The sequence below is a fragment of the Balaenoptera physalus genome, assembly GCF_965194825.1.
Source record: "Balaenoptera physalus genome assembly, chromosome: 4".
Lineage (NCBI taxonomy): Eukaryota > Metazoa > Chordata > Mammalia > Artiodactyla > Balaenopteridae > Balaenoptera > Balaenoptera physalus.
The window spans coordinates 85,746,661-85,773,370 of record NC_138891.1 but is presented as its reverse complement, the minus strand read 5'-3'; the positions used below and the strand labels follow the sequence as shown (position 1 = coordinate 85,773,370).

Here is a 26,710-nt window from a genome sequence, read left to right as displayed (position 1 = left end):
TCCTAGGTATGTACCCAAGAGAAATGAAAAAATATGTCCACACAAAAACCTGCACATAAATGTTCATAGCAGCATGATTTATAACAGCAAAAAAGTGGAAACAACCCAAATGTCCATCAACTGATGAATGGATAAGCAAAATGTGATTTACCCATACAGTGGAATATTATTCAGTCACAAAGATTGAAGTACTGATAGAGGCTACAACATCAATAAACTTTGAAAACATTATGCTATGTGAAAGAATTCAGACACAAAAGCACACATATTGTATGATTCCATCTACAATATATGAGTTGTCCAGAAAAGGTAAATCTACAGAGACAGAAAGAAGAGCTGGGGGTGGGAGGAAGGGATGAAGGTTGACTGCTAAGGGGTATGGGGTTGCTTTTTGGGGTGAGAAATATGTTCTAAAATTATATTGTGATAGTTGGACAACTCTGTGAATATACTAAAAACCATTGAATTGTATACATTAAATGGGTGAATTTTATGTATGTGAACTGTATCTCAATAAGACTTGTTTTTTACAAAAGAGAACCATATTCAAGTGTTCAAAGAATATTTCATTTCAGGCATATAGATAATAATACAATGACCACTCATATACTTAACATGCAGCTTAATAAAGAAAATCCTACAGATGTAATGGAAACCTCTTGTGTATTTTTTCTTGATTCAATTAACCTAACACCACCTCTGGAAGTAACTAGTTTGTTTACTAGCGGTGAACTTGATATTTATCATTTGTTACTTCTTGAGTGTTTTGTCCTTTTGCTACATTTGTATTTATGTATATATATGAAAACATGTATTTATTCATAAACAGTATATGATACTGATATTCATATATTACCCCTTTTATTTTTAACTTTTCTAAAGGTTAGGTAGTTCGGTTTTAAGCAATACCTTGCATAGGACATCCACGGTGTAATTCAGGCTGGGTTTCCACAAGCCTTGTGGGGATCTTCTTCCAGAAGCCCGAAGAGAGGTGAAGATCATTCTGCCTACAAGCTACAGGATCAGACAGGAATTTAGCTCCTTGAATGATGGCTGCTCCATTACCTCTACTTCTCAGTGGTCTCCAAGTCCTTTTTTTTTTTTAATTTATTTTATTTTATTTTTTTGAATTTTGTTTATTTTTTTATACAGCAGGTTCTTATTAGTTATCTATTTTATACATATTAGTGTATATATGTCAATCCCAATCTCCCAGTTTCCAGTTCTTTTAGGAGATGTTTCATTATGGTTAACGTTCCACTGGAGAGCTCTGTGTTTCATATATTCTACAGAAGTGTGCACTTTATTTTCTAGATCTGTTCTATTGCCAGTTAGCAGAAAGGGAATACTCCCATCACTTCGTCTTCTGGTCCCTGAGTCTAGCTATAGCAGCAAAGGATCCCAGTTCTGTCACTGAGAAGACCTGAAGCGGGTCATTTCTACCTGGGAAGTCCTGAGCATGGCGGGGTGCCCTTGGACTTCTTTCCCACTTGGCGCTAGGTCCTCCATGGGTCTATTGGTGCTGATAGGCCTAGAGTCTCTGCAAATTTGTCCTCTACAAATGTTCAGGTCAGAGAGAGCGTCCCTCACTGTGTCAGATCTGTCTACCAGACTCTGTGTAAAGCACAGAGGAGGGGGAGGAAGAGGAACTTCCAGTGTGAGCACATCCGAGGCTGAGCTGTGGAGCTGAGCCCTCCTCTCCGTCACTGGGTGCTGGTAGAGAGGAAGGGAGCAGACGGGTCAGGAGCAGGTCTGGGGAACGGAAGAGAACGAGGTGGCAGCCAGCCCTGCTGAGATACTCCCCTTTGGCGTGTGGGGTCACCAGTCCTGCCCTCAGTCACATCCCACAGATACCTTGAATGCAGCCAAGTCCCATTCCTCCCACCGTAGCAGGCCTGTGAAGCTGGCCCTTGAAATGCTTCAGTAAGGAGATAGTGGAAGAGAAACGAGAAAGCAGATCGACCCTGGGCTCTTAGCAACAGGGTCCCCTGACCTTCAGGCAGGAAAATGCAAATTAAAATAGTGACTTTTAAAGAGAGAGACATGGGTAATATATTTCGATGCTGACACACTTTCTGCCTTCAGAAGAAAAAAAAAAAAAGCAAGTCCAATAGAAAGGAAAGGTCTTGAAATGTTTTTAGAGGTGAGTTAAAACAGCTTTAAGTGCTGGTGGTCTTTTGATTGCTCCCTTCCCCCATCCCAGCTCCTGGAGGAGGGAAGACCAATGGGAGCCCAAGACAGTATTTAAAGCAAAGGAAACAAAGAAACAACTAAATCTCCTTAGGTACTTCTGGTGGTCTGCCAGATTCTAGAAATTTATTAACTCAATTTCTTTCTTCCTCCTGTGGAACAGGCCTCTTGAAATACTCATCCTTTCCGGACTCAATGTGTCTTCCTTCACCTCTTTGCCTGTGCCTTGCTCCTGCCTGGAAGGTTTTCATTCCCTCTCTCTGAATGTCCCAGGCCCAGTGAAAATGTCCTTTTATCCCAAAATGCGGATTCTCCTTAATTCTCCATGTTAGGAATAAACTCTCTTTGTATTTCCCTAGTCCTTTATCTCACATCATCACTCTTCACCTTCTGCCTGGTGGTGAGGCTGATGCGTGAACAGCCTCACTCTCCCCAGGCCACAGCTCACAAGAGCAGAATTCCTGTGGAATTCACCTTTATACCTCCTGGAGCAAGAAACACTGTGCCTTGTGTGTGGGCCATGAGCAAACATGTCTTGTCCGAGTTGATTCCTTTTATAAGTCAGAAAAAAAGTGTTTTCTAATTTTTTGACCAACTAAGAGAAGCATGTCCCCAAGATGAGACTGACCTGCCCACGTAGAAGTCTTTCAGCACCGTTTGCTGCTTCAAACAACCAACAAAAAACCCCAAACATCAAAGCCAGTAAAGCGTCTCCATTGGTTTTCCGTCTTGGGAGCAAACTTCCCTTCACGTGGCTCAGCTCTGTTTCTGCCTCGCGAGGGAGCCGGTCCACTTCCCAGGCAGAAGCAAAGCGCCTCCTGACACAGTCGAGGACCAGCTCCTTTTCCTTTTCTGCTTGTGGGGGTTGCCTCTGGGCACTGGAGCTGCTTGAGGAGCTCAACACCTGCCTTTCAGATGCCCAGTGGATTCTGAAGTCCTTCCCCGTGGTGGTTGCTGTAGGGAAGAATGAGTTTCTGTTTTCCTCAGAAGATATTCTTTCTGACTGGAGGTTTCCCATGTGCTTCTGGTCTGTTCTACTTGTCTGTCATCTGCAGACAGGTTGCCTGACTCCTCAGTTTTTCATATAAATAAGTAAGTAAATATTTGTTTATTGGCATGTTTCCCATTACCAGGCCAACAGCGAATCCTTCAGAGATTGTTATAAGATGTCAAAGTCTCACTCTGTAACATCCCACTAAAAAGATTCAGAAATAGGAAACAGAGAAAGCTTCATTGCTTCTCAGTCTAGGAGGATTTAACAACTCACCGTGGGGAGACCCAGGTTTGTCAGTTTCTTCACTGAAAAGGCGGGATTAGATCAGATTATTCTGATCTATCAATTTTTCCCCTCACCTCTTTTAGGCTATTTCAATTAGTCTGCAGTGAGACTGTAGGACATGGGTCATATAGGACCAAATGTGAAAAAGTGAATAAATCTCAGTCTAGGAAGGGAATATTAAAAAGAAAATGTCAGAAGCAGAATTTGTGAATTTATAGAACCATAATTACATTTATAACTCCAATTTGGGACATAAAAGGCAAAGATCAGATGGACCACTATGTTCCATTTTAATTCAATATATCTCAGGATTCCCCACGTCAAAACTCTCAAAGTCCTTTGCCAAAAAAAAAAATCTGGTCCAGTCTTGGCAGTCTCGAAGCATCTGGCTGGATGATCATACTATCCCTAAGAAATCTTGATCTAACTCCTCCCATTCCCATTTTTCCCAGCAAGACACTCCCAGCCACAGGATGTGGGCTAAGATGAGGAAGGAGGGGCCCTGAATATATCCGTGCTAAAGTCTAGTAGGGGATCCCCAAACCATGCCTTCCCATTCTGGGCTGTGCTAGCCCTTGCTCATAGCTTCTTCTTGTTTTCTGGACCAATCTGAGGCTGCTCCATACCGTTGCCAAAGCTGCCAGTTGAAATCTCTTCAATTAGTGGCTGGTCAGGTGTGGCTGTTACTTTTTGAGAATTTCAGCTGTCCCTCTGAAAAAATTTTTCGGTCACCTTTCCATAAGGCGGGTAACGGAGCTCACCTGGGGATGTGCTAGGACTTTTTTGCTCTTTGGTGGATGTAGGACTGATTGCTGCGGTGCTGCCCTCTGGAACTAGCCTTATACAAAACAGCTTCATTTATCCCAGTGCAATCTCTCGCTCCAGACTCTTCATAAGACAGGGCTCAGTTTTATAGATTTTTATTGTGTCCACAGTTTGAAATTCCTCCCTAGGAGTTGATAGAGGATAGCTCTTCATCATCCTGACATTCTGAGTACATCCCAGAACTTCAGAGCGAGTCTTCCCTGGGGAACCCTCTCTTCAACATTCTCCATAATAGAGGAGTATACATCCTTTAAAGCGGGGGGGGTCCCCAACACCCCTGGCTGTTAAGAACTGGGCCGCACAGCAGGAGGTGAGCAGCCGGCAAGCCAGAGAAACTTCATCTGCCGCTCTCCATCGCTCGCATTACCAGCTGACCCATCCCCCGCTCCTCCCCGGTCCTTGGAAAAATTGTTTTCCGTGAAACCGGTCCCTGGTGCCAAAAAGGTTGGGGACTGCTCCTTTAAAGTACCCAACTGGTCTGGTCCCTAAGTATTTCTCAAATAGCCTCTTTGATTTATTCATTAAAGCTTAATTGAAGGACTCTGGTTCTGGCCAAGATTGAAGAGCTCCATTTCTAGTCCTCCCTCTTACAACTAAAGAAAACCCAGACATAATACAACAAACACAGGGAGACTCCGAAAGGTGGAAGGAAAAAGGTATACTGCTTCCAATCTCAGGACTTGAGGATAGACACATGGTGAATTCCCTGGGCTTTCCTCCACTATATCTCAAACTGCAGGGTGCTGGAGAAACCTTCAACCTGGAACCCCTAACAGGCAAAGACAAAAAAAGCCCCAAGATTCTTCTATCTCTAGTCAAAAGACAAGGAAAAGAGCAGCCTAGTGGAACAGAAAGTCTTTTTGATAAGACCTGGCTCACTCCAGCCAAAAAGCCAACACGTTGGAAAAGCAATGATCAATTCGTGGTGACAGATATATAAAGTACAAGTGGACACAGGGGGGGAAGGGGAGGGTGGCACGAATCAGGAGATTAGGATTGACAAATATACACTACCACGCGTAAAACAGATAGCTAGCGGGAACATGCTATAAAGCACAGGAAGCTCAGCTCGGGGCTCTGTGATGACCTAGATGGGTGGGATTGGGGGTGGGTGGGAGGGAGGTCTAAGAGGGAGGGGTTATAGGTATACATATAGCTGATTCACTTCATTGTACCACAGAAACTGACACAATTATATGCCGATAAAAAAAAAAATAAAATAATCTATCTATATATATATAAAAAGAGTGAACAAAGAGAGATAAGACTGAAAATGTAAGCAGGGCGTACGTGTGGAAGACCCTGAGTACCAGATGAAGCATCTTTGTTAAAAATCTTTGGACTTTATCTTGTAGATTTAGAGGCACTACAGACATGATTTAAGGAAAGAAGAAGTTTAGATTTGAGTTTTAGGTGGATCGCTCCAAAGGCTAACTCCAAGTGAGAGATGAGGAAGGCTTCCACTTGGGCAGGGGCACTGGAGATGTGGAGGTGGAGAAAGATTCCAAAAGTTTAAGCACTTGGTAAGTGGATGTTGAGGGTAATGGTGAGAAAAAACTAAGTGTCAGGAATGACTTCTAGGTTTCTAACTGGGTGACTGTGTGGATGGCATGTCATCGACTGAGATAGAGAGCACCGGGAATGAGCTTGTTTGGAGGAGGAAATGTTGAATTCACCTTTGAACATGGTGAGTTTGAGGTGCCTGTGTGTCACCCAGATAGAGAAGTCCGCCCACATCATCACCCGCCCAGGTCTGAAGGGAGCTGTCTGGGGGGATGAAGTAGATCAGAACCCAGTTAATATGTCACTGACACCCTGGGGCTCCGAGTCCTATGCAGATGAGTCTGGGGCATATGGTCATGACTCACCCATAATTTTCCCCTGGAGCTCAGAGTTATTTTGTTCAACCAGGGCCTTTCCATGGTGCTACGCATCTAAGTTTTTTTTCTTTTTTAAAGACCTGGGCAACCAGCATTTATGTAGTACATTTAATTAGATTAAATTAAACTCTCAGGGTGCTCTTGTCTTAAGTTGAGCCCTTTGAACAGAGGTAAGAATTTTTAAGATGATCAAAATGGGAGCAACCCTACTTCCCCCAAAATTTCCCCCTGATATTTGGTGGGAGAGGGAATGAATGAATCACTGCTGCAACTGCAGACTTCTTACATGAGCGCTGGAAAGGACACTAGTTTTACTTTTAGTTGAGTTGAGGGAAGAAGGGAACTTTTGCCTACAGGAGAAGGGATGGTGGCCAGAAACAGCCTTGACAATGTGCTATTCTCTGATGACTCAGATAATCTTGAATCAGCTTGGATCACCAGGCTCCTCGGCAGAGACAGCCGGCAGCATCCGGACCCACAGATCAGCAGACATCAAACTAAGAACTCAGGAGTTCGGCTACCAAACCTTGCAGAAACTCCTTTGTGTACAGGAGCAGGGAATTTATGATTCACACCCACAACCCTGGATAATAAAGGCAGTCCCTGGGAAAGGACACAACCTCAGGCCCCATAGTCCCACAGAGGTGATGCTAAAATTTAATTAATTACTCATTAATGCTATGACTTAATCCTGAAAAGAGATAAGGTGGTTGGTTATGAATTTAAGAGATATCTCATGATGAGGGAGAATAGGGTGGGGAGGTTTTAAAATTAAGTTGGTCATTCATGATTTATTAGGCTCCTGTAATTTGCTAAGCTCTGCGGTTGGTGCCTTAGAGAATATGAGGATGCAGAAGACACTGTCCCTACATTTAAAAGGTCTAAGGTGTGGTGCGAGAGAGAGATGTACACAAGTGGAAGTGAAGTCTAGAAGATGCTGTTAAAATCGTTCCATGCCCTTAGAAGTCACAAAGGAGATATTCAAAGGCATTGTTTAGAATTGTTAGAATACATATATTTATGTAGTGATTCTCTTCATTTTAAGTCATTTATACTTTTAGGTTCTTAAAACAGCCCTTTGTGGTTAATGAGTGGTATAACTCACAATTTGCGGATGAAGAAACTTAGTTCAGCCAATTCCCAGTGCATGAGGTTACAAGACTTAGGAGTGACAGGGTCTGGGCAAGAACTTACACCTCCTTGACTAAGAATCGTGGAAATGGCTTGCTGGTAGCATGCAAGGAAATACCGCTGAGCCAGAAGTGGCCTTGCCCACCCACGGTGTGGAAAAGGAGAGCAAAGCAAGGGGAAGGAACAAGGCAGTGATCTTTCTCTTTTTACCTGAGTTTCCCAGGCCTCCTCTGTAGACAGGAATGGGGGTGATTAACTTAATAATTCAAGTCTCATTCCCTTTTTCCTGTTGGTATAGGCTTCCCACCCCTGGAACATTCTTCCCTAATGATTTCTTGGAAGCCCCATCCTGGGGAGGGGATTCACGTGGACTCTACACCAGTGAAAGCAGGCATCGTCACAGGATATTCTGGGGATCTCCCTCCATGGAAAAGCAGAAGAACACCCCCCTTCCTTAGTGATAAACTCAGTTACAAGGAGGCCTTGAAGTAGGGACAGGAATAGCTCTTTCAGTTTTTATTTTAAAGGCTTGTGTCTCACTAGAATCCAGGATCGAAACTGTGTCGAAGCGTTGGGAGCTAGGATAGATCCAAGTGACACCTGCCATTCAGGATCTGACAATCACAGCAATTCTGAGAGCTGAGGATGTTTCCTAAGTCAGACTGTCAGTGCCTCCCGCTGTCTTCTGTCTCCTGTGCTTTCCAGTCAGTCTCTGCAGCAAATAGGTTCCTGGCAGGCCTGCCCCATCTGGGTCAGACATATGCAAATTCCAATTTTTATGATAACAAGACGGGGCCGAGATAGGAGCAAGGCAAGTAGCATGCAAGATACAAAATGGTAGCTCTGAGGTGGGGGACTGAGGGGTCTGAACCCAGTAAAATAGCTCAAAAAGGAAAACAGAGGGTATCACAAAATGTCTTCCAAACAGGATGAAGAGATAGGGTGGGGATAGAGACTAAGGGAAGTCTGGACTTCCTATGACCAAGCACAGCAGCCAAGTTAGTGAAGAATGACCCACAATGGCAAAGTTGGCGTGTTTGAACCCCTAGGAAAGGATCTGAAGGACTGATGAGGTCAGATGGACTGAAAGGGACCATTTGATTCTCATAAACCTGTACTACCTCCAAGAGCCCTCAAGAAGCAGAGGGAAACCCAGAGAGCTGGGAATAACTGTAGGGTTAATCAGGCTCTTTTCATCTGGGTCTGGATGACTGAGTGGTAGGAAACATTGTGGGTGATATGGCTGAACTGTAAACAGCTTGCAGCAGTTTCAAAAAAAAGGTCCCAAATTCTGTGAGACTCCTTTCCCTGAGAGGTAGTGTCCATGTCCCCTTCTCTTGAATCTGGGTGGGTTTGTGACTGTTTTGACAAATAAAACATGGCGGAGGTGTGCTATGTGACTTTTGAGGCTAGGTCATAAAAGGTCATGCGTGGTTCTCTGGAGGCAGCCACCAGCCTCCATGTAAAATGTCTGACTACCCCAAGGTGGCCAGGATGGAGATGCCATGTGAAGGCTCTCCAGTCAATGGGCACAGCTGAGCTCAGCCTTCCAGCCATCCACACCTAGGCACCAGACAGGTGATGGAGGCCATTTTGGATCCTCCAGACCATCCCATCTGATAACTAAGTCCGACTGAGTGACATCAGTGAATGCACAAGGAGCAAAGAAACCCACTGTATGGCCTGAATTGTATTCCCCTCAAAGTTCGTATTTTGAAATCCTACCCCCCACCTACTACCTCAGAATGTGACTGTATTTGGACATAGGGCCTTTAAAGAGGTGATTAAGGTAAAACTGAGGTTATGTGAGCAGGCTCTAATCCAGCGTGACTGGTGGCCTTATAAGAAGAAGTTAGGACACAGACATACACAGAAGAAAAGACCATGTGAAGACGTATGGATAAGGTGGCCATCTACAAGCCAAGGAGAGAGGTCTGTTAAAAGAAAATTCCGGGACTTCCCTGGTAGTCCAGTGGTTAAGACTCCATGCTTCCAAAGCAGGGGGCACAGGTTCAATCCCTGGTAGGGGAATTAAGATCCCGCATGCTGCGTGGTGGGGCTAGAGGAAAAAAAAAGAAAATTCTCCACAGACAACTTACTGATCTAGTAGGCTTCATTTGGCAGCATCCAATCTAGCAGATAGAAAGGAGCTCCAAAGAGTTGTACAAAGCAAGAGGGATTTTAAAGACCAAAGTGAGCAGAAATAAGGCAATTACACTGGGTGTTTGCTGATTGGTTAAAGCAGGGTTACTTTCCTTACATGGAGCAAAGGGGAGTCCTGGAGCTGGTTCAGGTAACTTGGGCTGAGCAGGCAAGCCCTCATCAGCTGACCTCATTCCTCTTTTTCTGGGAGAGCTGAGGGTAGAGACGTAGTTAAATTTTGGTTTGCAAATGTGGGACTTAGCATCGGCGATTCCATCTTGGACCTAGTCTGGTTACTTTAATAAGCCTCAGAAGAAATCAACACCTTGGTCTTGGACTTCTAGCCTCCAGAACTGTGAGAAAATTAATCTCTGGCCTTGCAAACTAATATATTCACCCAACTAAGAATTTGTCACAGAAACTGTGAAAGATAACAACATGGCACTGTTTCAAGTCGCTAAGTTTTGGCGTAGTTTGTTCCACAGCAATAGGAATGGGGACAAGCTTGGACTTCTAAAGTGACTCTTCTTCTAAGGATATCTCGTTTTCTAGTCACATTGTCAATTTAGGACAGACCGCGGTGGGCAAACTTGAAGAATTGATACCACCAGAGAGAGGGAGAGGATAGAGTAAAGGCCAGAGCCCAGACTCCAGGATTTGGTGGCACTTGAAAGCCAGAAACTTTTAAACAGAGGTTTAAAAATATTTTCTCATTAGTCTGAGAAAAATGTAAAAAAACCCACAAAAAACTGTGCATACAATGCAGCTTTATATAGCCATGTTAGGGGTATGTCATTTGGTCAGGTGGGATTCCTTGGAAGAGAGAATTACAGTACCAGATTGCAAGCTGAGGGCCCCATCTGACCTACATTCTGATTTTTTAAAAGAGTGATTATAGCTCTGGAGGCAGGGGTGAGGTCTCATGGCCTCTACCAGGAAGCACTTTTCTTAGCCGTGGGAGATAGTACATTACAGCTAATTACAGGCTGTCTGCTAAGATTTTCTAATTACTTCACTTATGTTAGTCTTGCTTTCCCAAGGAGCCTGTAAGTTTTTGGAAAGCATCTTGAAGACAGGGGTGCACATCTCTGGATTTTTCTACACCAGGCAGAGCCCTCTTCAGTGTCCCAAAACATATCGGATAGCAGGGCTAGGTGGTAGAACATGTGTCACTGTAAGCATGGGCTCTGGGGTCCACCTGGTTGGGTTCAAATCCAAATTTTACTTCTTATTAGCCATGTGACCTTGGGCAAATTGTCTAACCTCTCCAGACCTGTTTTCCTCATCTGCAAAATGGGAATACTAATAGTAACTACTTTATAAAGCAGTTGGGACTGTGCCTGGCACCTAGTAAATGCTCCATTCACACTGTAAATATTCACATTAATAAACTTTCTTTTTCCCCTTTCATTTGGCCCTAGAAGTTCAAGAGCTCCCTCCTACTCACTACTGTCAGGTTTGGGTTTTGCGTGTGGGGAGAGGAGCAGGGAGCAGAAGCTATTGGAGTTAAGGGGCATGGGTTTTGGAGAGAACTGAAGCCCAGCTTCCATTTGTGGAGGGGCGGTGAGTTTGCATACACCCGCATCTGTGACATAGGGCCCTGGGGCAAGGATTGCTAAGGCAGGGCTGTCCCTGCTTATCTCTCCCCCTACTCTCACTCTCACGTGCACAAATCCCAGGGGACCGTCAGCCTTCTGTATTAGACTGGAGGCCACCACCAAAGCCAGAAGGACTAAAGATCTTCCTCAGCCATGGCAGGGGTTTTGAGAAATTAAGAGGGAGCAAGTTAATTAGAAAATGCTTAATTAGGAAACCAGTTCCCTAGAAGAAAGGGAATTAAATGAAAAATAGACCTTAATCAAGAAGCTTTGGGCACAAAAATCCAGTGCCGGAGTTGGCTTGTTTGAGACGATTGGGCACTTCCCAAACTTCTTTTTTTTTTTTTTTTTTAAGATAGATCTTTATTGGAGTATAATTCCTTCACAATACTGTGTTAGTTTCTGTTGTACACCAAAGTGAATTAGCCATATGCATACATATGTCCCCATATGCCCTCCTTCTCGAGCCTCCCTCCCATCCTCCCTATCCCACCCCTCTAAGTCAGCACAAAGCATCGAGTTGATCTCCCTGTGCTATGCTGCTGCTTCCCACTAGCTATTTTACATTCAGTAGTGTATATATGTCGATACTACTCTCACTTCACCCCAGCTTCCCCCTCCCACCCCGTGTCTTCAAGTCCATTCTCTATGTCTATGTCTTTATTCCTGCCCTGCAACTAGGTTCATCAGTACCATTTTTTTTAGATTCCATATATATGCATTAGCATATGGTATTTGTTTTTCTCTTTCTGACTTACTTCACTCTGTATGACAGACTCTAGGTCCATCCACCTCACTACAAATAACTCAATTTCGTTTCTTTTTATGGCTGAGTAATATTCCATTGTATATATGTGCCACCTCTTCTTTACCCATTCATCTGTCGATGGACACTTAGGTTGCTTCCATGTCCTGACTATTGTAAATAGAGCTGCAATGAATATTGTGGTACATGACTCTTTTTGAATTATGATTTTCTCAGGGTATATGCCCAGTAGTGGGATTGCTGGGTCATATGGTAGTTCTATTTTTGGTTTTTTAAGGAAACTCCATACTGTTTTCCATAGTGGCTGTATCAATTTACATTTCCACCAACAGTGCAGGAGGGTTCCCTTTTCACCACACCCTTTCCAGCATTTATTGTTTCTAGATTTTTTGATAATGGCCATTCTGACCAGCGTGAGGTGATACTGCATTGTAGTTTCGATTTGCGTTTCTCTAATAATTAGTGATGTTGAGAATCTTTTCATGTGCCTCTTGGCCATCTGTACATCTTCTTTGGAGAAATGTCTATTTAGGTCTTCTGCCCATTTTTTGATTGGGTTGTTTGTTTTTTTCATATTGAGCTGCATGAGCTGTTTGTATATTTTGGAGATTAATCCTTTGTCTGTTGATTCGTTTGCAAATATTTTCTCCCATTCTGAAGGTTGTCTTTTTGTCTTGTTTGTAGTTTCCTTTGCTTTGCAAAAGCTTTTAAGTTTCATTAGGTCCCATTTGTTTATTTTTGTTTTTATTTCCATTACTCTAAGAGGTGGATCAAAAAAGATCTTGCTCTGATTTATGTCAAAGAATGTTTTTCCTGTGTTTTCCTCTAAGAGTTTTATAGTGTCTGGTCTTACATTTAGGTCTCTAATCCACTTTGAGTTTATTTTTGTGTATGGTGTTAGGGAGTGTTCTAATTTCATTCTTTTACATGTAGCTGTCCAGTTTTCCCAGCACCACTTATTGAAGAGACTGTCTTTTCTCCATTGTATATCCTTGCCTCCTTTGTCATAGATTAATTGACCATAGGTGCGTGGGTTTATCTCTGGGCTTTCTATCCTGTTCCATTGATCTATATTTCTGTTTTTGTGCCAGTACCATATTGTCTTGATTACTGTAGCTTTGTAGTATAGTCTGATGTCAGGGAGTCTGTTTCCTCCAGCTCTGTTTTTTTCCCTCAAGACTGCTTTGGCTATTCAGGGTCTCCATACAAATTTTAAGATTTTTTTTCTAGTTCTGTAAAAAATGCCACTCGTAATTTGATAGGGATTGCATTGAATCTGTAGATTGCTTTGGGTAGTATAGACATTTTCACAATATTGATTCTTCCAATCCAAGAACATGGTATATCTCTCCATCTGTTTGTGTCATGTTTGATTTCTTTCATCAGTGTCTTATAGTTTTCTGCATACAGGTCTTTTGTCTCCCTAGGAAGGTTTATTCCTAGGTATTTTATTCTTTTTGTTGCAGTGGTGAATGGGATTGTTTCCTTAATTTCTCCTTCTGATCTTTCATTGTTAGTGTATAGGAATGCAAGAGATTTCTGTGCATTAATTTTGTATCCTGCCACTTTACCAAATTCATTGATTAGCTCTAGTAGTTTTCTGGTGGCATCTTTAGGATTCTCTATGTATAGTATCATGTCATCTGCAAACAGTGACAGTTTTACTTCTTCTTTTCCAATTTGGATTCCTTTTATTTCTTTTTCTTCTCTGATTGCCATGGTTAGGACTTCCAAAACTCTGTTGAATAGTAGTGGTGAGAGTGGACATCCTTGTCTTATTCCTGATCTTAGAGGAAATGCTTTCAGTTTTTCACCATTGAGAATGATGTTTGCTGTGGGTTTGTTGTATATGGCCTTTATTATGTTGAGGTAGGTTCCCTCTATGCCCACTTTCTGGAGGGTTTTTTATCATAAATGAATGTTGAATTTTGTCAAAAGCTTTTTCTGCATCTATTGAGTGATCATATGGTTTTTATTCCTTAATTTGTTAATCACATTGATTGATTTGTGTATATTGAAGAATCCTTACATCCCTGGGATAAATCCCACTTGATCATGGTGTATGATCCTTTTAATGTGTTGTTGGATTCTGTTTGCTAGTATTTTGTTCAGGATTTTTGCGTCTATGTTCATAAGTGATATTGGTCTGTAATTTTCTTTTTTTGTGATGTCTTTTTCTGGTTTTGGTATTAAGGTGATGGTGGCTTCGTAGAATGAATTTGGAATTGTTTTTCCCCTCTGCAATTTTTTGGAAGAGTTTGAGAAAGATCGGTGTTAGCTCTTCTCTAAATGTTTGATAGAATTTGCCTGTGAAGCCATCTAGTCCTGGACTTTTGTTTGCGGGAAGATTTTTAATTATGGTTTCAATTTCATTACTTGTGATAGGTCTGTTTATATTTTCTAATTCTTCCCGGTTCAGTCTTGGAAAATTGTACCTTTCCAAGAATTTGTCCATTTCTTCATGGTTGTCCATTTTATTGGCATATAGTTGTTTGTAGTAGTCTCTTATAATCCTTTGTATTTCTGCGGTGTCAGTTGTGATTTCTCCTTTTTTATTTCTAATTTTATTGATCTGCATCCTCTCCCTTTTTATCTTGATGAGTCTGGCTAAGGGTTTATCAATTTTGTTTATCCAGACTTCACATTCTGCGACATGTTCTTGGTAGCTTGAAATAACCACAGTGGGAGTATTTACGCCACTGACATTGACTGAGGCTATAGACCTGGGACTTTTTTCTTGGCAATCTGTTGTTAATCATTTACTGTCATGCAACTGCAGAAATCTAACTTGTGCTCCCAGTCAGAGGCCTGTGTGCCTCTGGGCCTAGAAACTTGTAGTGGAAGCACAGTCTTGATTCCTTCAAAGCTGATGTCTCCAAAGTAATTTGCACAACATGAATCACTGGAGTGCATAAAGAAGGTCTCAAATTTGTTATATAAATACTTTTACTGCATAGCTACTTTTTTTTCTATTCTCAATTTTTGTTGTATAACATATAAAATATATTACTACAGCCATATGTGTACATACTTTATGTGAATATACACATTTGGGAGGTCACTCCTTAAATTAAAAAAAAAACTGATGGTGTGCAGAATAAAAAGGAAAACATGGAGACCACGGTTTTAGGGTAAAAGAAAAGGGAATTAGTTCTAAGAAATTCAGACATGGTGATTCAGGAGCAGTGTTTGTGTGTGTGTTGGGAGGGGTGGTGTTAGAAGTTAGAGGTGAAAATAAAAGGTGGAAAGCGTGGCCTCATTGCTGTTTTAGGGTGAGGTATCGAATTAATATGCAAGAAGGAAGGTTGGTCTGTGCAGTGATCAAAGTGGTGAGACGGGTTTTTCCTCCAAGATCTTGAAGGAGAGTACTTGCAGGTGGATGTCACAAATGCTGAGTCACCTGGAGGCTTGTTACAACAGAGACAGCTACCCCCAAACCCCCACCCCTGGGATTGGGATTCAGTAGGTTTGGGATGGAACCTGGGGATTTTCATTCTTCCAAGTTTTTAAGTGATGTGATACTGCTTGGCCAGGCTCACGCTTTGGAAACCAGTGATTTAAAGAAGAGTTTAAGGATGAAAGGGGTATTGCTGATGGCAGTCCGTGAGACCCAGAGAACAGAATGGGAGACTTTGGGGTGGGTGAGGCCAGAAGGGTGGGAAATCAGGTCAGATTAGAGCCTTAAAGGAAGAGAATCCAGGTGATGAGCATTGACCTAGAAGGCTTGGACTTCTGATGTTGGTTAACACAAGCAAGATTACAAGTCACGCTGGGCTTAGCCCTACATAAAACCTCCTCGTTGGCAGTGGTCTTTGGGGCAGATTGTAATGGTGAGGCGGGAGGTGGTTTGGCTTGGTGGAAGGTGGGGTGAGGTCTTACTGAGAGCCAGATAGAGCTTGGGAGGGCACAGCTCACTTTTGACCCCTCTTTGTCCTCCAGGCAGAATTCTACATGCTCTTGGTTATTCGTTCCTCAGATCACGTCTCACCTCTTTTTTTGAAGTTTTTTTCTTGGACACTCTGGAAGGGTAACCTCCATTCCATAAGGCAAAGAGGACGTGTGTTTCTTTCGAGTAAGGATGATTATGGGGCCACAGTCTGACCCTCCCACTCGCCCTCTGGCCCCACTGGAGGCACGCTTTCCCTCACCACTGTTAGCGGAGCATCAGGTATTTGTGTTTACACTTGACCTGTTGGACCAAGGGAGCAGGCTAGGTGCATCGACCCGGTGAGACCAGACAGGAACTTATGAATCAATAGGTCCCTCTTTTACTGAGACTTCTATCATACCTTCCCTTGAGCCACGACAACATCCACCTCCATAACGTTTTGTTTTTCATAATATATGTTTGTAAGCATTTGTCTAAGCATGCGCGGTGTCCCACCGTATCTCTGAGGTGTTGCCTAGGAGCACACGAATCTGGGTATGTGGATTAACAGTGTCATTGCAACTCTGTCCAGGCGTTGGCTGCATGCCAATGGTTGTTACTGCTTCTGCATTTACTTTTATATTATTTCGATATATCTCCTTGCTCTGAGATGAGACATCCTTGCTTCATCCACACAGCTACTGCTTTCACCTTTTACCTGATACAAATAACTATCCTATAACCCCAACTTTGTTCCTGTGTATGAGTCATTTGCACCTATTACCTACCTTATATTTTAAATTATTTTTGTTTGGGTATAAAACTTCGTAACTAGGTTGTAAACTCCTTGAGTAAACTTTTTCTTCTTCCTATCAACCATAATGTCTAGCACAGCAGTTTTGCAAAGTAAGTGCTCAATATCTGTTGATTGATTGACATGAAGAAATGTGTCGGGGCTGTTAGGTTTGTTGTGACAGAGAATCAAGCAGCCTCAGCTCAGACCAGGAACTGCCTATCCAATATGAGGAATTTGGCTAAATTCTGAAAAGTTCCTTTAACTATTATGCCACTTAAAAATAATTATATATTTCCAACTGTATTTTTTCAGTTGTACGGATAATTATTATTATGTTGAACAGTATTTATACTTAAATGTTTGGTAGTTCATGTAAGTGACTGAAATTAGTAATGTTTTACAGCTAAATCACATTCATTTTTAATTGTTCTTTTCTCACAGCCTTACTATTGACAATTTCTCTGATGCAATATTCACTTGAATTCTAACCACCCTATCTCATGGGCAGATGGATTAAAACACAGAGGCCCTGAGTTCACTCCCATAACAGGCAGGGGTCTTCTTGTAAAGGGGTCTTGCCCCTGGGCTTTTCATCCACATGTTCCCCCAAACTGCCTGCACATCCTGTCTGGCGCCCTGTTTCTCCCAGCTACACTTGAACATTTCCTTGCATTTAATTTTGACTTTTTGCTATGAACTTTTAATTTACAGAGAAGTAGAAAGATAAAAATTAATTCCCATTGCCTAAATTTGACAGTCAACATTTTGCCACCCTTTCTTCATTATTTAAGGATTTAAAAGTTAGAGACATTAATACATTTCATGCTTAAAAATTTCAGCAGAAATCTCTAAAAAAATTTTCCTACATAACCACAAAGTCATTGTTATACTGTGTTAGTTTATCGGGATTACTGTTACAAAATACCACAGACTGGGTGTCTAAAACAACAGAAATTTATTTTCTCACAGCTCTGGAGGCTGGAAGTCCAAAATTAAGGTGTCAGCAGGTTTGATTTCTTCTGAGGCCTCTCTCCTTGGCCTGCAGATGGCCACCGTCTCACTGTGCCCTTACTTGGTTGTCTCTCTGTCTGTATCTCTGTCTCTCTGTCCAAATTTCCTCTTTTTATAAAAACAACAATCATATTGGATAAGGGCCCACCCTAAAGACTTCATTTTAACTAAATTAGCTCTTTAAAGACCTTATCTCCAAATACAGTTACATTCTGTGGTGCTGGAGATTAGGACTTCAACATAAGAATCTGGCGAGGGGGGGGACACAATTCAGGTCATAACACACACTTAACAAATTTAACAGTAGTTTATTAATATAATTAATGTACAATCCATATTTGATTTCTTACAATTGTCCCCCAAATGTCTTTGTTCAAAATAAGGGTCAATTGAGGACCATGATTTGCATTCGACTGTTATGTCTCCTAAATTTATTTTAATCTAGAATAGTCCTCTTCCCCTCTTTTTTCCCATGACATTGTCTTATTGAAGTAATTGCCCCACATTTTGCATTTTTCTGTGCTCTGTAGTTGGGGGTAATTTAACTTGTTCACCTATATGCCATACTGGGTTTCCCATAAGCTAGAAGTTAGGCCTGAAACCCTGCTTAGATTCAGGTTAAACATTTTGGGAATGAATATTTCATGGATGATATATACACTTAATATTGGGTCCAATTACATGGCACACTATGTCTGGCTGTTCAAATTTAAGTGGCATTTAGATTAGTCACTGGGATAAAGTGGGGACAGCTTGATCCCTCCCTTGAGCAGTTATATTTTCCCCCTTGTGACCAGAAAGCAATCTGTGAGGCTGCCTTAGCACAATGGAACATCCACTTTGCCATCACATTTCACCTAATGGTTTTCGTTTCCATTGGTGATCCTTAACTAAATCAATTATTTCATTAGGGTTGACAAAATTTATTCTCTCTTTATTAGCTGGAATTATTATGTAAAGAAGTGCTTTCCCTTATCAAGTGGGGCTATTTAGCTATCCTTAAATATAGTTCCAGATGGAAGGACAGGATAAATCCTTTTAACTTTAATTACCAATTTTTAGAACAAGAAGTTGGTGTAGTAATTGCTTCCAATAGTGACAAATGAGGCTTGTTTTGTTTAGAGTTTTCTGTTTCTGGAGTGTCATTTATAGATTTGTGGCCTTTAATATATCCTTATAGCCTTTTTTCTTTTTCACACTCTATTTGACCCAACTTTGGCCATTTGTGGCCCCTGCAAATTGGTCTGGTCTTTTTGACATGACCCCATGAATCTTTGAAAGAATGAGATATCCCAGGCTTACCTTGTATATTCCTTGATCCAAACCTGGAGTCAATCATTTCCCTCAGAAGCCTGGTCCCTCAAATGCAGAATGGTTTTAGAAAGCATTCTGCCTCTAGTGATACTCATTGCTACTGGAATATTGTTGTTTTTGGGCTCTTTCAATGGACCACACTAGACAATATATATATTCTTTTAATTCATGGCGTTGTATTGATCAAATTCAAATTTAACATTACAGGGTTTTACTTAATTAATTGAATTTATACTTCTATCTATTTTCTCTTATACTGAAAAGCTTGGCTTCTAACAACATTAAGGTAACAACTTTGTTTTTGTATCATTATTTCAGAATTATAATACAACGGAATGACTGGAATATATGGTTTTTTATCCTAGAAAATATCCCACTAAGTAAATACAAAGTGCTAAGTTTTAAACTCAGTTGATTATTTTCTCTGTGTGATTGTGTTATTAACTTTAAATGTGATTGGATTAATTTTTCTTTTTGCCTTTGATTTTTAGGGGTGGTTTTTCTTTTTCATTTTTATATAATACATATCATTTGAATATGTAAAACAGTCATGTGTCTTAGAAGTTAAAAGCTATATTCCAAGAAGTTCCTCTTCCATCCCAATTCCCCCCTCCCTACCCCTTCTCCCACCACCTAACAGTAACCAAATTTTAAAATTAATTCTGATCAGTTCTTACAGTGTTTCTTATTACAAATATGGGCAAATTTGTACTCATATTCTTACTCCCTTTTGTCCCTTTCTGCAAAGGTTGCATACTGTATACACTGTTGGGCTCCATGATTTTTCATTAACAATGTCTCCTGGAGATCACTCCATATCAATACATTGTAATTGTTCTCATTCTTTTTATGGTTGCCCAGTTCTCCATTAAATGTAGGTACCATAGTTTATTCAGTAAGGGGCTGGGTATCATAGTTTATTCAGCCAGGAACCTATTGATAGACATTTGGATTTTTTCCTGTTTTTTTTGTTTTTGTTTTTGTTTTTGCTAGTGACTGATGTCTCAGTGAATAACTTTGTGCACATGTCATTTTCTATTTGTGCAGTTGTGTCCTTAGAATATATTTCTAGAAGTGGGATTCCTGGGTCAAAGGGTAAACACAGCTGTGATTGTGATAGATATTGACCAATTTTCCTGCAAAGGAGTTGCATCATTTTTTATTCCTAACAACGATATATGCCACTTGTTTCCCCACAGCCTTACCATTAGAATATATTGTTAAAATTTTGATTTTTTTCAATTTGGTGGGGGAGAAATTGTATCACAGTATAGTCTTAACGTATCCCTCTCTCTCTTTATGACTGGAGTGAACTTTTCAAATGTTTAAGGGACATTTGTATTTCTTTTTCTATGAACTTTCAGTTCATGAATTTTGGTCTTTTTCATATTGATTTTTAGAAATGCTTTATGTTAAGGAAATGAATCATTTGGTTGTGAAGTAAGTTCCAATATTCTTTCCTAGTTTGTCATTTATCTTTTGACCTTTATGATTTTTGAAATGCAAAAGCCTTTTTTTAACAAAAAAATAAACTTTATGTAGTCAAATTCCTCACCAATTGTATTTATTGATTCCAGATTTTGAGTCACAGTTTAAAAAGTTTTCTCAGCTCTCAGGGTTTAAAGGAATTCACCCATGTTTTCTTTCAGTATTTGTAGGTTTCATTTAAAAGTATATTTGGATAGCTGATTCATTGGAGTAAAGTTTTCTTAATATGGATTTTGCACATTTCTTGTTAAATTTATTTCTAAGTATTTTATTTTATTTTATTTTTTGCTGTTACTGTAAATGGGAGATCTCTTCCAAAATATTTTCTAACTGGTTAATGACTGTATGTAGGAAGACTGTTTATTTATATTAATTTTATATCCTGCCAATTTTACAGAATTCTATTGTTTATGATAACTTTCCCATTGATTCTCTTGTGTTTCCTATGTATATAAGCATGGTAACTAGAGATAGTTTTATATCCTTATTTCTAATTCTTACTCCTCTGTTTCTCTTAATTGAATTGGCTAATACTTCTGATAAGTTGTTAACTAGTTGTGGCAATAGTGATCATTCTTTTTTTTTTTAAATAAATTTATTTATTTATTTATTTTTGGCTGCATTGGGTCTTCGTTGCTGCGTGGGCTTTCTCTGGTTGAGATGAGCGGGGGCTACTCTTCATTGCGGTGCACAGATGCGGTGGCTTCCCTTGTTGCGGAGCATGGGCTCTAAGCACGTGGGCTTCAGTAGTTGTGGCTCACGGGCTTAGTGGCTCTGCAGCATGTGGGATCTTCCCGGACCAGGGCTCAAACCAGTGTCCCCTGCATTGACAGGTGGATTCTTAACCACTGCGCCACCAGGGAAGCCCCGATCATTCTTGTCTTATTCCTGACCCTAGTGGGAACACCTCTAGTGTTTTCCCATCAAAAGGGATGTTGGCTTCGGGGCTGGTGTGTGTGTGTGTGTGTGTGTGTAATTATGTTAAGAAAGAATTAATTTTTATTTTACTGAGTGGTTTTTTCTTTTTTCGGTCAGTCGTAGGGATTGAATTTTCTTTTCAGTATCAGGAAATGACCGTATACTTTTTTCTATATAGATCTTGTATTTAATATTAAAGGATTTCCTAGTATTGAATCATCCGTGTAATCCTGGAATAAACTCTACCTGGTCATTATGTATTTTGCTTAATTTGCTATTGGCATCTGTGTGACGATATTTTATTTAGAATTTTCCCCTCAATATTTGTAAGAGATTAGGATCTGATTTTCTTTTATTGTGTACAATCTTAATAATTTTTACAACAGTTTGAAATTCACTTCATAAAACAAATTTGGAAGTGTTCCTTTATGTCCTCTGTCTGTATATTTTAAGTGACATTGAAATTATCTGCTCTTTACAGGTCTGTTATATCCCCCTGTGACACCATCTTGGTCTGGCATTCTTTTTGTTGGTGGAAGGAGGATGTTTGATGATTGAGACACTCTTTGAACGATATGTTCGCATGTATTTCTATCCGAGTTCTAGTTGTCCTGGATGTTGAGGGATGCAGGTAGCAGGAAGCAGGAAGTAAGTTTCCAGGGGTAGAGGACATCCTTCCCACGGCAGATGGAGCTAGGGGGTGACTGATAGTATAATCACATCTAGGATGGGGGTGGAGGGGAAGCGCCGTTGGTGGGTGGGAGGGCTGTGAAGAGAGGCTGCAGAAAAGGCCTCAGCTGAAGACAGAAGAGGAGTTGCTTCCTCCCAGAGACTTTTCTTCTGATTGCACTCCAGCCTCTCCTGGGAGCCTCCGTCCTATTTTCACAGCTGAGAAGGCAAAGGAAATTTACCATAATCCTCGAAACTCCTTGGCAGCGTTTACTGGGGGGCGGGGGTGGGTTCCTCAGGGTCACCTCACCCGAGGGAGCTTGAACAAACGATGGCAATCCCACCCCCAAATTCTCCCCATTGGCATTCGCTCTGAGCCAGTTGCAGCCAACAAACCGCCTGGCTCACAGACTTATGAAAGAGCCTCAGGTCAGAGATACTCCTTTCATGTTGAGTCTTTGATGTCCTCTCTCCACAAGGGGCTTTGGGACCACCACCCACTGCCTGGATGGCTCCGCTTTGGAGTGACTTTGCTGTGGCAAAGGGCGGATGGGGCTGAGGGGGACGCAGGGCAGGCTCTTCCGGGGGCTCTGGGCGGCCCGGCCGCGTCCCCTTCTCTCCCCGGTTTCCAGTCTCCCTGCTCCCGCAGGCCTCTGCGGACCCCTCGGCCACAATCCAGCTCACACCAGGAGGCGCTGGTCTGCAGGGCAGCGAGAGGGAGCACTTGTCTGGGAAGGTCACCGCCCCTGCAGCTGCTGGTGTTGCAGTTGGTAAGAGGCCGGGAAGAGGGCGGAGAAGACAGTTGTGATATCCCTGAGGCTCCCGCACCCCTTCTGAGCCAGAGGGAAAACTCTGGAGACTACAAGTCCAAAGACACAGCTGAGAGATTGGTCTGTGCCCTGAGAGAACACTAGGTTGTATTTCGCGTATGTGAGTCATGGGCCTTGTGGAAAGTGTGACCACCCTCAGCCCCCCGGGCCCAGTGCTTGTGACCGCCCCCCGCCGAGCCATGGGCTTCCAACTGGAGCTGGGGAGCCAGCTGTGGGCTCGAGGGGGGCCTACAGGGAGAGGGGAAGGCTGGACTTTGAAAGGACTTGAGGGGCCTGGTGAGGGTTTTACATTCTAGGCCAGTGCTTCTTCCCCCTTTACGTGCAAATAGAGTCCCTTCCCCGACACCTACACCCACCCCACTGCCTCAAGGCTCACCATCCCTGTCCAGCCCACAACCCCAGAAGTCAGGGGAGAAAAATACGGTGGCCCCTTTTAGAGCTTTAAATGGAAACGTGAGTTGGCACCCAACTAACCACAGGGGTTCACGCTTTGCTGCAGGGGCTGCCGGGGGGGGGGGCCCAAAGGCTCAGGGTGGCCCGGGGAGCTCTTGCTCCAGACCTGCTCCTCGCAGCTCTGCTGCTTTGCTCTGGCTGCTGCCGGCGACTGTTCCAAGAGGAGTCCCAAGAGGAGGCTCCCAGAGGGATTTGGGAGGTTCCCTGGGGAGACTCTTCCGTCATTCACCTTCCTCCAAGGCGTCCTCAGGGTTTGGCTGGTACAGTGGCTACTTTTCCACAGTAACATCTTATTCTCATATTTGATGTCAGATGCCTAAGCCAGAATGAAGAGATTTGTAGAACTCTGGCCTTGGAGTCCAGAAACCAGGGTTTTACTCCTGGCAAAATACATTACATAGACAGGGATAGTCTCCTCTGATTTTCCTTTCACTTCCTTAGTTAATGTTATTATCAATACTATCATTGATGTATTGAACCCTTCCTGTGTTCCAGGCACTGTGCTAAACACCTTACCAGACATTAGTTCACTGAATCCTCACAAGGACCCTATGAGGGGGGTGAGGAGCGGGTACTATTGTTTTTATTTACAGAGGAGGAAACCGAGGCTTAAGGAGGTTGAGTAATTTCCCAAGGTCATCAAACCAGGATGAATTTGGACCCAGGTCTTTTTCCTTCCCTAGGGTGTTAGTCACCACCTTCAAATGTCTCTGGAGAGCACCACTGATCAAAATGGACTTGACCGTGCTCTTCTTCGGACTGACTGCTTAGAAACAAATAAACAATTCTTTAACCCACTCTAAGTTTCTTTGGATTTCTAATTATACAGTCATCCTTCAGCATCTGTGGGGGTTTGGTACTGAGAACCCTGCAGACATTCAAGTCCCTTACATAAAATGGCATAGTATTTTCATATAACCTAGGCAAATTCTCCCATACAATTTACATCATTTCTAGATTACTTATAATACCTAATAGCATGTAAATGCCATGTGAATAGTTATAAATACAATGTAAATGCTATGTAAATAGTTGCCAGTGCATGGCAAGATCAAGTTTTGCTTTTTGGAACTTTCTGGATTTTTTTTTTAATATTTTCAATCTGTGGTTGGTTGAATCCACAGATGCAGAACCCATGGATACAGAAGGCCAGCTGTATAAGACAGGTCCTGCCTCTGTGGCTTTTACCAACCCCCACTATAGAAACACAGTCTCTGAGTTTTTTATAGTCCAAACGCCAGAGTCCGCCTTTGTGCTCTATTCCCCAGAACCGCTCTCGGCTCTCCCACCCCTCGCCCCTCTGCCTTGGCAACCAGTTTTGAAAACACCCCTCTGGTTCAACCTCTGCGCCCACATTAGGTGGGCACACGTTAGGTCTCATAGCTTCTTCAGCTGCAGGCTCTGTGACTGTGGAGAGGCGGTGGAGGAGACATGTCTTGATGTGAGCCTTGAAGGACAGGTTGAATTGGGATGGGCAGAAAGAAGTTGGTGAGGCATAAGTTGTCTAAGGGGCTGGGGGTGGGGTGTAAGGGTGTACATGGGTCATAGTGTAGAGTTGGGAATAGGTAGTGTAGAGTTGGGAATAGTTTCCTCCCCAGGGAGGGGAGGAAACTGGTTTGAGATGGAGTGTCCTGCAGAAGAGAAGGAGGACAGGAGCCCGGAAAGTGTGGAATGCTCAGGGTGCTGGGCTGGAATGAGAGGCAGAGCACCGGGCTTCAGATGTTCCCCCGTTGGAGCAGCAGACTTCCAGGACATAACACCACGGGGCATGCCCAAGGCAGGTGAATGTGTACCCTCCACCTCCTCTCCGCAGGGTGTGGCTTCACCAGAGCAAGCTTTGACTTTGACAGCAGGGGCGGTGATTATCTACCCTCGTATCTCCAGAGGCTAGTCTTGAGTCCAGTGCTTCGCAGGCACTCAGGGACTTTCAAAGGCATGAACTGAGAGAGGGAGGGCGGGAAGCAGGAAGGAAGGGTGGGTAGACAGTAGGACTTGATGATGAGCTGGGAGCTCCAGACAAGTGTCAGCCAATCCCGAAGCAGGGTCAGGCAACTGGGGCTAGCCCCTCTTTGCATCCCTGATTGTCACGGGGTCACGGTACGCGAGAAAACTCACTCTTCTGGTCTCCTCTGACTCTACTGGGTCAGAGAGAGTAAACCCGAATTCAACAGTGTCTCAGTCCAAATAAACAAGACAGAAGAAATAAGATTCAAGGAGAGAGAATCTTAGTTCTTTCCCTCATTCAGGGGAAAGTTGCTCTGTTTGACCAAGACTTTTGTCCCACTCATGTCTTGTTTCTGAAGTAAATGTCTCTTGTTCCCTCCATCATTAGATTTCAAGTGCAGTTCCTGGCCTTTAAGCACACAAACTTAAGTTTCTCTTGTCATTGCACAGTCGGGGCAGCCCAGTGAACCCTGTCAGGAACAGGTTCTCCAGAATCTTGGGCATTACACAGACGTGCTTGAGCTCGTTAGATAAAGGCTAATTTAAACAAAAAGTGCATTGAGACAGAACTTAAAAACAATAGGTTGACTAACAGTAATCCAAAGACCAGTGTACTTCTAACCACATTTTTGTTTATTTTTAAATGTGTTTCCTTCATGGTCTTTCTTGTGGCTCGCCCTGTGCCGTTTGTGCACTTGTTGTGAGTTTTATCTTCGACGTTGTTTTTGCTGAACTTGGTTTTTCCGAGACCTTCTCTCCTCAGAGGCTCAGTTTCACCCTGCCATCAGCAGTCGGCCAGTTTCGGTGGCAGAAGAGGCCACAGCGCCTTCCTGTTGGCCCCCTGGGCAGAAGCATGCAGTGGTGTCTCCTCCTGCTCTGGGCCCAGGGGCTGAGGCCGGCTCGCCTCCCTGCCTCAGGTACGGCCTGAAGTCTAGCCTGGGATTGGAAGGGGAGGGAGAGCGGGCGGAGGAAAGGGGAGGCTGGAGCCATGGTCTTATCCATCTGAGGGAAGGAAACACAGTTTTCAGAGCCCTGTGTCCCCTCGTTGAGAAACGGCTGTCTCTGAGGAGATACGGTTCTGTACTAGGCGGCAGATGAAGGACTTGGGGATGGGGGGGTGCCCGACTGGCTGACCCAAGGAAGGAAGCAGGAGGAGAGAAAGGGACTAAGGAGGAGGGATGATGAGTTTGCTGAGAGAAGTTCACTCCTGCGCCATCCTCCTTTCTTCTGTCCTTGAGGAAACGTCTACAAAGACATTGTATTTCCGTAATGGAAAAACCCGCACGAACTTTTTGGCCAACCCAACATGTTTCCTGTGGATTAAAAGATGTCTTCGTGGGCTTCCCTGGTGGCGCAGTGGTTGAGAATCTGCCTGCCACTGCAGGGGACACGGGTTCGAGCCCTGGTCTGGGAAGATCCCACATGCCGCAGAGCAACTGGGCCCGTGAGCCACAATTGCTGAGCCTGCGCGACTGGAGCCTGTGCTCCGCAACAAGAGAGGCCGCGATAGTGAGAGGCCCGCGCACCGCGATGAAGAGTGGCCCCCACTTGCCCGCAACTAGAGAAAGCCCTAGCACAGAAACGAAGACCCAACACAGCCATAAAAAA

At 42.9% G+C, this 26,710-nt stretch overlaps 1 protein-coding gene across 1 annotated transcript in view; it reads left to right on the top strand.

Annotated features, from left to right (window-relative positions):
- Positions 1-5,422: 5,422 nt before the first annotated feature.
- The window catches only part of TIGIT (T cell immunoreceptor with Ig and ITIM domains), a 39,961-nt gene continuing 18,673 nt past the window's right edge, over positions 5,423-26,710 (top strand). The window contains exon 1 of the mRNA XM_082460246.1: positions 5,423-26,019. Coding sequence (XP_082316372.1) covers positions 25,746-26,019 — 274 coding nt within the window. The 5' untranslated portion in view covers positions 5,423-25,745. The remainder of the gene's footprint in view (positions 26,020-26,710) is intronic.